General features: G+C 30.0%; 2 protein-coding genes and 1 pseudogene across 3 annotated transcripts, besides 1 other annotated feature; all 3 read left to right on the forward strand.

Moving 5' to 3' along the window:
- Positions 1-387: 387 nt before the first annotated feature.
- On the forward strand, positions 388-2,027 carry TVAGG3_0753280 (annotated as a pseudogene). Its single transcript has one exon. A coding segment is annotated over exon 1 (1,640 nt).
- A 138-nt stretch (positions 2,028-2,165) lies between these two features.
- Positions 2,166-13,363: part of a mobile genetic element that runs on past the window's edge.
- TVAGG3_0753300 (uncharacterized protein) lies at positions 2,986-3,743 on the forward strand (the record flags this gene model as incomplete). Its single annotated transcript, XM_051245333.1, has 1 exon — positions 2,986-3,743. A coding segment is annotated over one exon (758 nt), but the record flags the coding sequence as incomplete, so codon positions are not given.
- TVAGG3_0753310 (uncharacterized protein) lies at positions 3,843-4,499 on the forward strand (the record flags this gene model as incomplete). Its single annotated transcript, XM_001307048.1, has 1 exon — positions 3,843-4,499. One exon carries the CDS (start codon positions 3,843-3,845, stop codon positions 4,497-4,499), a length of 657 nt encoding a protein of 218 aa, XP_001307049.1.

A 13,363-nucleotide genomic window follows, 5' to 3' on the forward strand; every position in this document is an offset into this window, starting at 1 on the left:
ATCCGGCGATGGGAGCACAAGCAGGTAACGCAATTGGTGGAATTGCTGAAGGAATACTTAATAAAATAGGGGGTAATAGTGGAAAAATAAATAAATATTATTTTTATCTTAGTATCGGTTGTAGTCTTTGATAAACTTTTTCTCCTTTAATTAAAATTTCTCTTATTGGGGCAGCTTTTGGTGTTATTGATTCAGCAACGTCACTAATTGCTTCTTTATTCTTAAATATCCAATTTGCTCCTTTCTTCATTGTTTCCCAAACTTTATGCGCTCCTCTTTTTACTTTATCCCACAGTTTCTTAAAGATCCTGCAGCCATAGTTGATTATTTCATTAAAATTAAAAATTCATTTTCATCTTTTAATTTTGATTTTTTATTTAATAATAAATGACGACTAACTATTTGTGCCAAACACTAAACCGATTAATGGAAATGTATTTCATTCATTCGAAAAGATAAATGAAATATTCGCAAAGAATGACGGTAGAAGATATTATAGAGAACTTGAAAGTTCATGCTATGACTCTGATGCTCCATATTTTGATGATAAACAAACTCATTTAAGAATTACAAATCCGGCTCATGATGTGAACCAATTAGGTGACACATATATTAAACGCAAAGTTAAAGCAACTCTAGTTTCAAATAAAGCTTTCACATGTGATGCCGCTTTTAAATGCATGCGTTTATTCGTTGGTTACAAATCATCAAATCAAAGCTTTAAACAATTAGAAGTAGAAACCGAAAGAGGTGATGCTGGTTATCTTCAGATGGATTGCGCCCGTGAATCTTTCGCATTTGCAACATATAAACCAAAATCAGAAAGGAAAGTTAAAAAGTTTGTTCATTCGTTATATAATAATGTTCAAAAATATGATAACTCAGTATGTGGTAAATATATTGACCCTTCAGAAGTTTTCAAGAAAGCAAATGAAGAAGTTGATATCACTTTTGATTTGATTATTCCGGTAAATGATTTGTTAGCATTTCAGGCGTTCGATGATTATCCTAAATCATTTGGTGAAATCATTCTTAAATATTATGTTTTCAGGGATACTTTAGTATTTTGTCAGGTTGACCCGTTAAGAGTTGCTGATTTACAAAATTACGTTTATGAAAAGATAACTGATGAAAATTATGAAAAGATTATGAATCATGTTTATAAATATGATCGCAAATTCCAACAAATCGGACTTCCTGCCAAATTAATTACAAGCTTAGCCGCTACATCTGCTGACGCAACAGTTGATGACGTTATTATTTCATGCACAAAGATGGAAGTTTTAGAGGATAAATGCATTACACCAGGATACGGTTTAATTGAAGAATCAGTTAAAGCAATACCACGTTTATTCAGTAAGGAAGATCCATTCATGATTCCAGCTCAACATATTGACGTTCGTTCACTAAATGGAGGTTGCATCACTCCTGAAGGTATCAGTTCAGATTTCTCATACGCTCTTCATAATGTTACAGATGTTGTGTTAGCATTTCCGAAGAATGCAATGCAAAGAACAGTTTTAGAAAATCCAATGCTTCGAGGTCTTCAGGTCACTATAGATTCCAGAAACTTCCCCGATCAAGCGATGACCACAGTGGGCGACATATTCTTTACACGTATGCTTCAAGCTTCTGATTTAGATGGAGTGAATGAATGCACGGAAGAATACGAGGACTCATTAACTAGACCACTGAATGCAGATGATGGCACGCCATTAGCTAGAACATGGAAAGACCAAACTTCATTCTTATGCACTATTCCAGTTCAACGTGATGGAGCGGGTATATTCTTTGATGGATTAGAAACTTTCAACTCACAAGTTACAGTACAAGTGAAAGCTTATCCAATCATTCAGGGTGTAAATGACACTTACTGTTCAAAGGTGACAAATCCTCCTCAGGTTTGGTTTACTAGGACTACATATTGGACATGGACACCGGATGAAGGTTTGAAATATCATCCAACAGGTACACCACCACAGTATAGAAGTTCATATGATGAAATATTGATGAATAGAAATGTATAAAATTATAAATTTATTTTTGATTAAATGGATTTAAATTCTGAAGAATTAGCAGGAGTATATAATACATACGTAGATGATATGATTAATGAAGCATTGAGTGATAATAGAAATGCTCTATCTAAGGAAAAATTAATGAAAATTCCATATTCTGAATGTTACTTAAATTCAATCACTGCAGCAATTGGTAAACAAAATAAAGGTAAAACATTAACGATATTAAAACAAATTATCATTATTGCTAACACTTCCCCCCATTCACATGTGTTAATTTATATCAACCGTTCAGGTTCACCTTCAGATGATACATTTGAATCTTTAAAGCATTTAATCAAAATTCCAATTATTTATTTATCACAAGAAGAAGCAGAAGATTATTTAAAAAACTTTTTAATGTATAAAGAATTATATAATACAATCAAGAAGCAAGGATTAGAGGATAAAATTATTGATAAACAACGGGATGAATTATTTGAAACACTTTCTATTTCAAATTTTGATAGAGAATTTTTGCATTCACTCATTTTTCTAGATGATGCGGTGAAATCAAAACTAATAACAAATGAGAAATCATATTTTAATCAGTTATTAACTCAATGTCGACACATTCAGTGTTCATTCTTCATGGCTGTTCAATACTTCAAAGCATTAAGCACAAACATTAAATCAAATCTATCAACACTTTTCATTTTCAGTGGTTTTAGTCGTCAACAGTTGAACGTTATGCTTTATCAAGTGAATTTACCAATGAGCATTAATGAACTTTACACACAATATCAACAATTAGGTGAACATGGAAAAATAATAGTTGATTTAAATAAAGGATGTGTTAAATTTGATTAACTTTTTATAATTAATTTTTATTTTTTATTTATAATTAAACATGACAGAAATAGCAAATCTTTTACAGGTTCCATTAAAACAGGGGACAAACAAAAAGGGGGGTGTGTATAATAGAACTATGAAAGTTCCTGATGGAATGAAAGAATTAGTCCACATTGTTGCCGGTCTTCAAAAAGATGTTAAACAAATGAGAAACGTTTTAACATTACCAGAAGCTCAAGCATATGCCAAACGTCACGGACCAAATTGGGAAGCACACGAAGCAGACATTACGGGTCCAAATGGAAAACCTGATGGAATAAATGAAGTTTTCGTTACTGATGGTCAAGGAAATATTAAAGTCATAAATGGGTATAAATTAACAATGACGGATTATCCTAAACGTAAAGCATATAATGAACATTATCCTATGCAATTTGATGAAAATGGAAAAGCTGTTAAACAATACATTGGAGAAGGTGAAAATGGTCCAATTAATTCATACCGTCATAATCCATATTCTTACTTCAATGAAGAATTAAATGCTATTGAAGAGGGACCGGATGGATTACCACGATATTCTAACCAGTTTGATGGTCAATATGCAAATTTGAGATCTGAAATTCCAGCTAAGAAATTCTTTAAAGTTGCTTTATTCGATCCAGTTTTCGCAAATGTTAAAGATGAACTTAAACAGCAATTCCAACCAATTATAGTAGCAAGAATTGCATCAGGTGCTTTATCTCAAGCATTCAAAGATTTAATTAAGAAACCATTATATCAGCAACGAGGTTTAACTTATGATTTAGTTAAGGAATCAGATAAAAGAAAATTTGAGAAATCAAATGATTATAAGAATGCAATTAATGAATATATTCGGTCTATTAATTTCGATGAAAATGCTAAAAATCAACTTCATGAACAAATACAGGAAATAATAGATTCAAAAGTTCCAGCAAAATAAAAGTTTAAATATATTTTTTTATTCGATTATAAATGAGAAGACGTTTCACTAGTCAAAAGAACACTAACGCAAAAGCAGAGATTACGGTTGGTTATAATGTAAATGATGATAAATCACGAATTATTCAAAATGTTAAAGTTAATGTTAGTCCTGAATTAACAAGGTCAGCAACTCAACCAAATTTATTAACTCGTGACTTACCGAAGAATGAGGAAGAGCAAAATAAAGAAGATGGAGACCCAATCATTTTATCTGAACCCGGTAAAGAACCTGTTGAAATTCCCACTTATCCAACATACCCAGCACCACTTGATAACCCATATAAAATAGACATTAATTCTGAATTAATGAAAATATATCGCGATATCATAATTAATAATTATGATTCAATAATAAATTTAATTGATCAATCTGGTTTAATTATTTTACCTTATGAATCATTAATTCACATTATCGCCATTCTTTGTGATGTTCAAGATTCAGACGTTAAGATTCAATTTTTCATAGATGATGAGGTTTCATGCTGCGGAACAGTTGCAAAAATAAATCCTATAAAGGATATTAGCACAATTAAGATATCAAAGAACGGAACAACAACTGAACTTCATTTAACATATAATGATATTTATAATAAAATAGTTGATGAATATAAAATATCACTTGAAAAATTCTTTGTTAAGGCTATTTAATATTCAAGCATTAACATTATTGAATAATAATCCTTTGAATCATAATCAATAATAATTGACCTTTCACCAGTTTCTATCGTTTGTTTTATTTCTTTTTGTTCCCCACTATCCGGATCGGTCATTGTAATTGTTTTTGTTATAGTATCAGCTTTATCTTTAACTTCAATCTTTTTTCCATCAGGATATTTAAACCAAAATTCCAAAAATTCGATATTGTCAATCTGTTCATATTTTAATCTATCAATTACATTTTTAATACCATCTGAAAATCTTATGAAATGGTCATTATATGGGTTTGATTGAACTAAATTTGAATGAAGTGAAATATAACCCGATGATGAATATGACATTGACTCATATTTTCTGAAAACACTAAAATTTATAACATGAATGAATTTCTTATTCGTTGAATTTATGAATTCTTGAGGTAATCTTATTCTAGTTTTATTTATCACTGGAAAATAACGCTTTACCATATTTTTAATCGTAATAAAAAAATGTCAATTATCAATATTATTTCGAATAATAACTGTGAATTAAATTTAACAGTTAGTGGAATTTATAATGTTACTCTCGTTTCTGTGAGTGGTAAATTTAATCCCATTCTTTTAAACCCTTCAGATTATATATCATTTATTAAAGATGACCTTGAGCCGCATAGCGGGGTCGTAGACCTAAAAACATATGATATGTATATAAATAATGTGATAACGAAATGGGATATTAACATGATTTTAAGTTATTTAAATGAATCATTTATCGTATGGTATGAAGAAAATTTTAAATCAAAACCCGATAAACTTTTTGAACTTGATGAAATAAATAACCTTATTAAATTTCCGCTGAAAATTAAATTTTGTACTCCTCATCTTCGTTCATTGTTGGGGATATTAAATTTTGAAAAAGATGTTGGGGATGTTTTGTATTCTGACACTGGTTCTAATTTCATTTTAATCAAATGTGATAAAGTTAATACCCCAATGAGATTTTCACATCAAACATTAGACCCTAACTCTTACCCATCAATACAAAACATTTTATCCATCAACTTAAACACATTTTCTTTATCATATCCGTTTCAATTATCCGGGAATTCATTTATTCTTCATTCAAAAGATTTATCAAATATTAAATTTAGAATAACTGACCTATTTGATTGTGATTTAGAATTTATGAATGAAATATTATGGCAATTTCAAATAGAGAAAATAGCTGATGAGATAACAGATTAAATATTTTTAAATCATAATAAATGATTAAACAACAGCAACCACAGCAACTTAAGGCACAAAGCACCCAGGTCCTTCAGACCATTACATACGCCACATATGCATATAATTCAAAGACGGCAGAACAAACGCAAAGGTTGAAATATGGAGATTTGGAGATAGTATTGAAAAATGACCATTTTGAATTCGTTTGCAAAGGTGGTGCAGTGATATCAAATATAAAAGAAATTTTATTTATGAATTCAAAAATTAAAGGTATAACGGATGATATAACATCAATTCCACCAGAAGAACAGAGATATTACGCATTAAATGCATTTCCTAAAGTTTTGAAGATTGGAAGATTTAATTTAAATGAGGAATTCATAAAAGGTTTCCTAAATGACATAATGAAGAAGGCAGATAAGGGATTTGTGGCTAGTGAATTAATGAAGAAGGCAGATAAGGGATTTGTGGCTAGTGAATTAATGAAGAAGGCAGATAAGGAATATGTTAATGAAAAAGATAATGAAATTATAGAAAGGGTTGAATGGTATCATGAACGGACATCGAAGATTCTTAAAACTAAAGCTGATACAGGATGGGTTTCAGAATGTTTAGACCTTAAAGCAGATAAAACTTATGTTAACAATGAGTTAGAGAAGAAGGCAGATAAGGAATATGTGGATAGTGAGTTAGCAAAGAAAGCAGATATATCATTTGTTAACGATGAGTTAGCAAAGAAAGCAGATATATCATTTGTTAACGATGAGTTAGCAAAGAAAGCAGATATATCATTTGTTAACGAAATATACCAAAGTTTAGTTGGAACAAAAAATATTGAAACTATTGTTGGCGACTTTTCTGTCAATGAAGAAAACAAATATTTTAGATGGGAGTTTGTACAGTCCTTAAGAAATGGTATACGGTATAAACTCATTCCGAAAAATAACAATGAAATGTATGTAGGCTATATAAAGAATAATGGCACACAAGTTAAAGTTCCATTAGACAACAACTGCTACTTAAACTTATATGGAGACGAACAAAAGAAATATTTAAGAGTTTATGAAATGACGGATATGACAGATATGACATTGTCTAACGTAGCTCCAGCACCGTATTATTATGACTATGGTGTTGACGCACATGTAGACCCAAAAAAGCAAACATTATATTTAGAATATTATAGATATAAAAGATATAATGCAATAGAAAAAACGAGAATAGTATACTATTATGAAGATGACAAAAATAAATATTATAGTCAAGATTTTACATACCCTGAAAACATAAGATTATATTATAAAAAATATTCTGACACAAACCAGAAGAAACCCGAAATAGTTACACTATATTTTAAGTTCAAAAGAGACAATCCTATAATATCTCATATGTTTGATTTAATGAACCCAGTAGGTTTCTATTTATACATCTATGGATGTGAGAGGTCCTCAAGCAATGTTTGGTGTTGGTGCATGGGAACAAATAGTCGACAGTTTTTGTATTGTGCAAACTCTTCAAAGGAAACAGGGGAAGTAAAACGATTACAGGTGAAAATTTACCTGCACACAGTCACTACATAGATTTAAGCACATCTCAAGCAGGTTGGCATAAGCATAGATATTGGGATTGGTCAGGAATGACAAAAGGTAAAGGATATGATGTTAAAGATGATGTTAAATTTGCCATAAATTGTTACTGGAGTGACACTCAGGGAGAAGGAAACCATACACATCGCGTTTCAGGATATACGCAAACAACGGGACAAAGTAAAGAATACATGCCACCATTTATGACTGTATTCGCATGGTATAGAGTTCAATGAACGCTCAATGTTTGTGAAACAAACTTTAGGAGCTCCAAAAGAGCAAACGACATAATTTAAATTTTTATTTTTATCATAAATGAATACCCCACAAGCTCAAAATTTACCACGAATCATAACAAGGGAGGAAATGATAAAAATGATGCAAGAACATGTTAAAAATAACAAACCACTAAAATTGAGAAAATGTGGTTATGCAGTAATGATGGAAAGAGAGATGTTGTCGAAGAGGAATAAAAATTAAATTTGGATAGAGTTTAAAAATTCATCTTTATTAAATTCATCTCTTCCAATCAATTTATTTATTCTATTAAATTCTTTTTATTTTGCTTCACTCAGTTTAAGGATTGAACGATAAGTTTCTAATTTTTCGATTATTTCTTTCCTCTCTTTATCGTTTTCAACCCCACCGCATTGTGGCTTCTTTTTGTAATAGCATATTTTTGATTTAATTCTGTTTAGTTTCTTTTTATATTCATTGTCTGGACTCTTGGATGCTTCGTTGTCACTCATTTCTTACGAAATAAAAAAAATTAAATATTATTTAAATATAATGGAGTAATAAAATAAATCGGAATTTCTATTAATTTATTGTCAACTTCAACTAATGCATTACCGTTAATATATCTAACAAATTCAGCTATTGTGTCAAATCTTCGTCTTCTTTTTGTCATTGATTTATCAGTTTTTCCATAATCGAGATGAATTAAAACTTTATTCCCTTGTTTAAAATTCATGAGCCCTGAATTAATTTGTTCACGTTTAACATCATTAACCTTTCCATTTGCTTTCTAATATATTCCCATTCTTTTGAAATATCATTTTTCATTTCCACTGGTTTCATGTTTATAGTTCTATGCCATGTATTATTGTAATAATATACTAACTGTTGTATGATGGAGTCATGATTTCCATCCCAGTATATCTGACCATTAACCCCTAACGCATCTCTAAGAGTTCTCATTACCACATCAACTATTTTATTATGAAACGTATATGGAGAGGATGAAAAGTAAAAATTAATTTGTGGGAAATAATGAGCCATAGCTGCCTGAAATCCTTTATCACCATCACCCCTATATTATCTACTCTTTCATGATCTAGTAAGTATTGAATAGCTCTTCTTGTTTCCTGTTCTGTTTTCCCTTTCACTGGAATGCAATATAAATATCTGGTGTTAATGTTAATGGCAAATAAATAAGTAACGTTTCCTTTTGAATATTCTAAATGATCGATTTCATATGAATATGGATATGGTGCAAATGAAGGGCGACTAAATTTTTCCTTTAACGGTTGAATTTTTGGGTCAGTTGGTTTATTTAATATTTTGAAATCCTTTTTAAAATCTTTTTGTTTCTTTAATGTTTGAAATGGATATAATAAAGTGAATGATGAAGGATTAACTGAAGGAGGAGGTGGTTTTGGTGTTGCAAGTGGTTTAATTTTATCTGCTTTGATTTTGGATGATAAAGTTTTGGATTTCATTCCTTCCTTCATTAATTCTGGATGTATTCTATTCATTTGTTTTAAATATGCTGTATATAAAGGTTTAATATACTTTCCCGCTTCGAGTTTATGTTGAAGGATGAATTCCAAAAGTTGATCTTCATTTAAAAGTCGGGCTGAATATGGTTTAACTAATGAATCATAAATTAAAGCTTGTGCATCATTTATGGTCTGAAGGACCTGGGCGTTTTGCACCTTTTGTTTTTGCTCCTTTTGCTTTTGCGGCTCAGGATTATATAATTTATATAATTCATCAATATCTTCTTCTGTTAATACTTTATTTTTAAAATCTTTCAATTGTTTAAGTTGTGATTTAGTTTTTCCCTTTGAATATTCATTATTTTTAATTTTGTCTTTAATTTTAGAAATTATTTTATCATGATATTTCAAAATTTCATTTTTATAATACGAATAATAATAATCCATATCATCACCCGTTATATTTTTATTATATTTTTGGAGATATGCTTTTAAATCATAATAATCAAGAAAATTTTGATTAAATACTAAATCATCAATTAAAATTTTTAAATCTGTGTTATCCATTTATAAAAAATAAAATAAATGTTTTAAGGGTGCCCACCTCTTTGAATCATAGTACAAAACCATTATTAACGGTTCCTTTTGTCTCTTCTGTGGTATTTTATTAAATAAATGGCATACAACATCCATTTTCACAACATACAGCCTTAGTGTGTGCTCCTGTTAATGCAGTCTTACCAATTGTTAAGCGAGTCATTGACCCGTTTTTAAGTTGTAAATTAATATTCTGACCATCAAATATCACTTTATCATTTATTATATCCAAATAATTTTTAGGTGTTAATTGTTTATTTTGTCGTAAACTAACTCCTTTCATTTTTTGTGCAATCTTTTTAAAATCACTTCCATCAATTGAACCGTTGAATGATGTATAACACTTGGGCATAAAGCAACCATGTTATCACCTTGTTTCTCAATTGCTAAACCCAATAACTTCTTCTCATGTGCTTTTTCTTCAGCTTTATTCTTTAATTTAGGTTTAAATTTCTCATTAAAACAAAAGAAATCAAAAGGTGCGAATTTGTAAATGTTTTTATCATAAAATTTTTTATCGGTAACAATTGCTTGAAATGCTTGAGTGTTAGGAAGATTTGGGTCGCCAGCAATAGCCCAATAAGATGAATCAGTATCACCTTCAATGAAATGAAAACGAACATTCAATGCATTTATACATAAAATCATAAATGAAAACCAAATACCAGTATTTAGCATTATCTAAAGTGAAGAATGCCTCTTGTAAACATGTATCACATCTATAAAATCTATCTTTAAGCATCACTTGATACGTATCTTCACCTATTTCTCTTATGTTTTTAAACTTATTTGACATACATGCAACGCGTGCCTTCTGTGCATTCATTATTTTATCTTTGCGTAATTTTGTGTATTCATTGCATCGTAACCATATGATCCATTAAGTGAAATCTTGCAAAATAAACTTTTTCCTTTATTTCCTTCTAATTCAGCCTTTTGTCTTTCATTCATAAATTCGTTCGCAAATTCATTAAAACAAGTGTTTTTAGTAAATGTTAAAATTGATTGAATGTCATCAATGATAAAATGAAATCTGTCTATTAGATACCAAAGATAATAAGAAGAAAATGGTTGATATTGGTTGTGTGTTGATGCTAACTGAGTTAATTTTCTCTGTTTCTGGTCAACTGGTAGATTGTTTGATTTCATGTAATTATACATAAAACTGCCAATTGTTTTTTCATCTGTGATAATATCTAAGTTTCTTATTATCGGTAAAAAGTTTATGTAATCATTAATGTATTTTTCATCAATGTGACCCTTTACTTCAGCCACGAATAAAGTATTTTTCTTCTTAATTATTCCCAATGCTTTTGCTTTCTTTGTTGCTGTATCACAAATGATAACACCATTCAATCTTCCCGGCATATACATTTTATGGTCAGTATATTGAATGAAATCATGAGGATTAGATGAAAATGATGAAGGATATAATGAATTAAAGTCAACACCAACGAAATGAGTCATAATGTTGGAAGTGTCCTCATTTGATACAGTTTTAGTTTCTGGATTATATGAAAGTTTATTAATGTGCGTGATTCCTTTAAGATTTACTCTATGTTGAACATTTGATAAACCACCAGTAATTCCATTACGGAGGATGTGATAAGCTTCAACTGAATCTAGAGTCATTGGTAAATTATTTTTTAATGCATAATTTCTTAAATTGATTCTTAAACGTTGAACATCTTCATCTTTATTTGATTTTACGACATTGCAATAACAACACATTAACTGACAATTTTCTTTGGTATGTGGTTTTTCATTATCGATTCTATCTAAGTTGGTTTATTAGCATATGTAAACGCTTTACCACACATTTTGCATTTAGATGAAAGGATTAAATCGTGATAGTATTGATAGTCATCCATTGAAACATTGTTTTTAGTATCCCTTTCTGCTTTTTCATCTTGTTTCTTATATGAATCAATTTTATATTTCCAATACTTTTTTGTTAATTCAAAACTTGATTCCACATTTTCTTCTTCTGGATATGTTTCGTTAGGATTGAAGTTCTTATATGCTAACGCGTAACGAATCATTGATGCATTGATGATAAAGAAAGATTATGAAGCATGTCAATTTTATAAACAAATGTTTCTTCAATAATTTTATCAATTGGGTCAATCATAATTTCAACGTCTTTATTGCAATAATGAATAAAATATTCTAATCTATTCTCAAAATTTTTAGCATCATTGAGATATATTTGATAATCTGAATCGGATATTGTTTCTTGAGTTAATGCTGAATAAAATGAATCTTGAGTGAATGGTTCCACTTTATATAATTCATCTTCGTAATTCTCCCATGTGATGAATTGATAAGGGAAAAAGGATTTAACACGTGATTTATTGTTTCCGAAATCTTGAGTGAATTGGTCTAATGTTCCACCCGCTATATAATTTCTGATGTCAATAAATCTTAATTCATATGGACAGTTTGTTTTCTTTACAATGATTTGCTTAAATTGAGAAGAAGAACCCAGCATTGATTTTATTTTCCATTTTGCAGTGTTTAAATCACGAAGAATTAAATTTAAATCAAACTTTCCCGAATTAAAACCTATGATATTCACTTTATTGAATTCCTCATCTAGAAGTTCTTTAAATGCTTCCTTCTGTTTTTCATTTAATGTATGGGACAAAGTCCCCGCCGTTTGGTCCGTTTGCGGCTTCATTAATTCTTCATATTGTTCAATATTTGATTTAGCAACTAATGAACAGGTTGAAAATAAAAACTCAATCCAATCAGAGATGAACGAATCACTTGATGTTAAGCAAAAATTCCTCGTATATGTTTTATCACGGTCTACGACCTCGCCGCTTCGGTCTGAAAGACCTTCAGGACTCAAAGAGTCCGTTTGCGGCTTTATTTTGACAGTTGATGATACCATAAATGGTTTTAAGTAAGCGTTCAAAGTTGCACACTCAGAAAGTTGTAATTCTTCTTTAGTCTCTAATGTTTCGAAGTCAAAAGTAATATAATATCTTGTTGGTTTATAATATTCCTGCAAATTGTGAGCTAATAGCCATTGATATATCTTCTGTTTCGTGATATGTGGTGCATATGGTTGTTGTGTGTTTTGCAATTGAACGTCTTGAATTAATCTTCCATTATTTTCTTTACATTTCTCACAATGTTTTAAAAATCTTCTTTGGTTTTTCCTTTCTGGGTCATCACGGATAGAATATACTTCTTCTTTGCAAAAGGGGCAAACTTTATATCCTGTGAGTGCTTCAACGTCTGTAATTCTGTCAGCGTGAAGTTTTCCACATGGACTCTGTGTTAATAAAATATTTACTGTTTCAAATTCTGGATCTATCATTATTGATTCCACTAATGGAAAGTCTACCTTATTTATGTCTACGTCTTCTGGTTGAGGATCACAATAATAAAAATCAATATTAACGTTTAACATTCTTGCTAACCTCTCACTTTCTGATGAAATGTAAACCTTCATATGCATCTATGGCTTCATTTAAATAACTTCTACGAGTTTTAGGATTAACACCATCAGGAATGTTATAGAAGCGTTTAAATAACCTTCTACCTTCTGCTCTAATTTGATTATCATTCATTTTAGCTGTTCCGTTTTTGTTCATTTATGTAAGAATAAAAAATTAAAAAATAAATAAAAATAAAGTTTATTTTTTTTAAAGTCCAGGGCTAAAGTCCATAAAATGAATTAAGAACACATAAATTTTTATCATCTGCGACGTGACGAATACATTTTAATTTACTCA

The sequence above is a fragment of the Trichomonas vaginalis genome, chromosome III, assembly GCF_026262505.1.
Source record: "Trichomonas vaginalis G3 chromosome III, whole genome shotgun sequence".
Classification (NCBI taxonomy): domain Eukaryota; phylum Parabasalia; order Trichomonadida; family Trichomonadidae; genus Trichomonas; species Trichomonas vaginalis.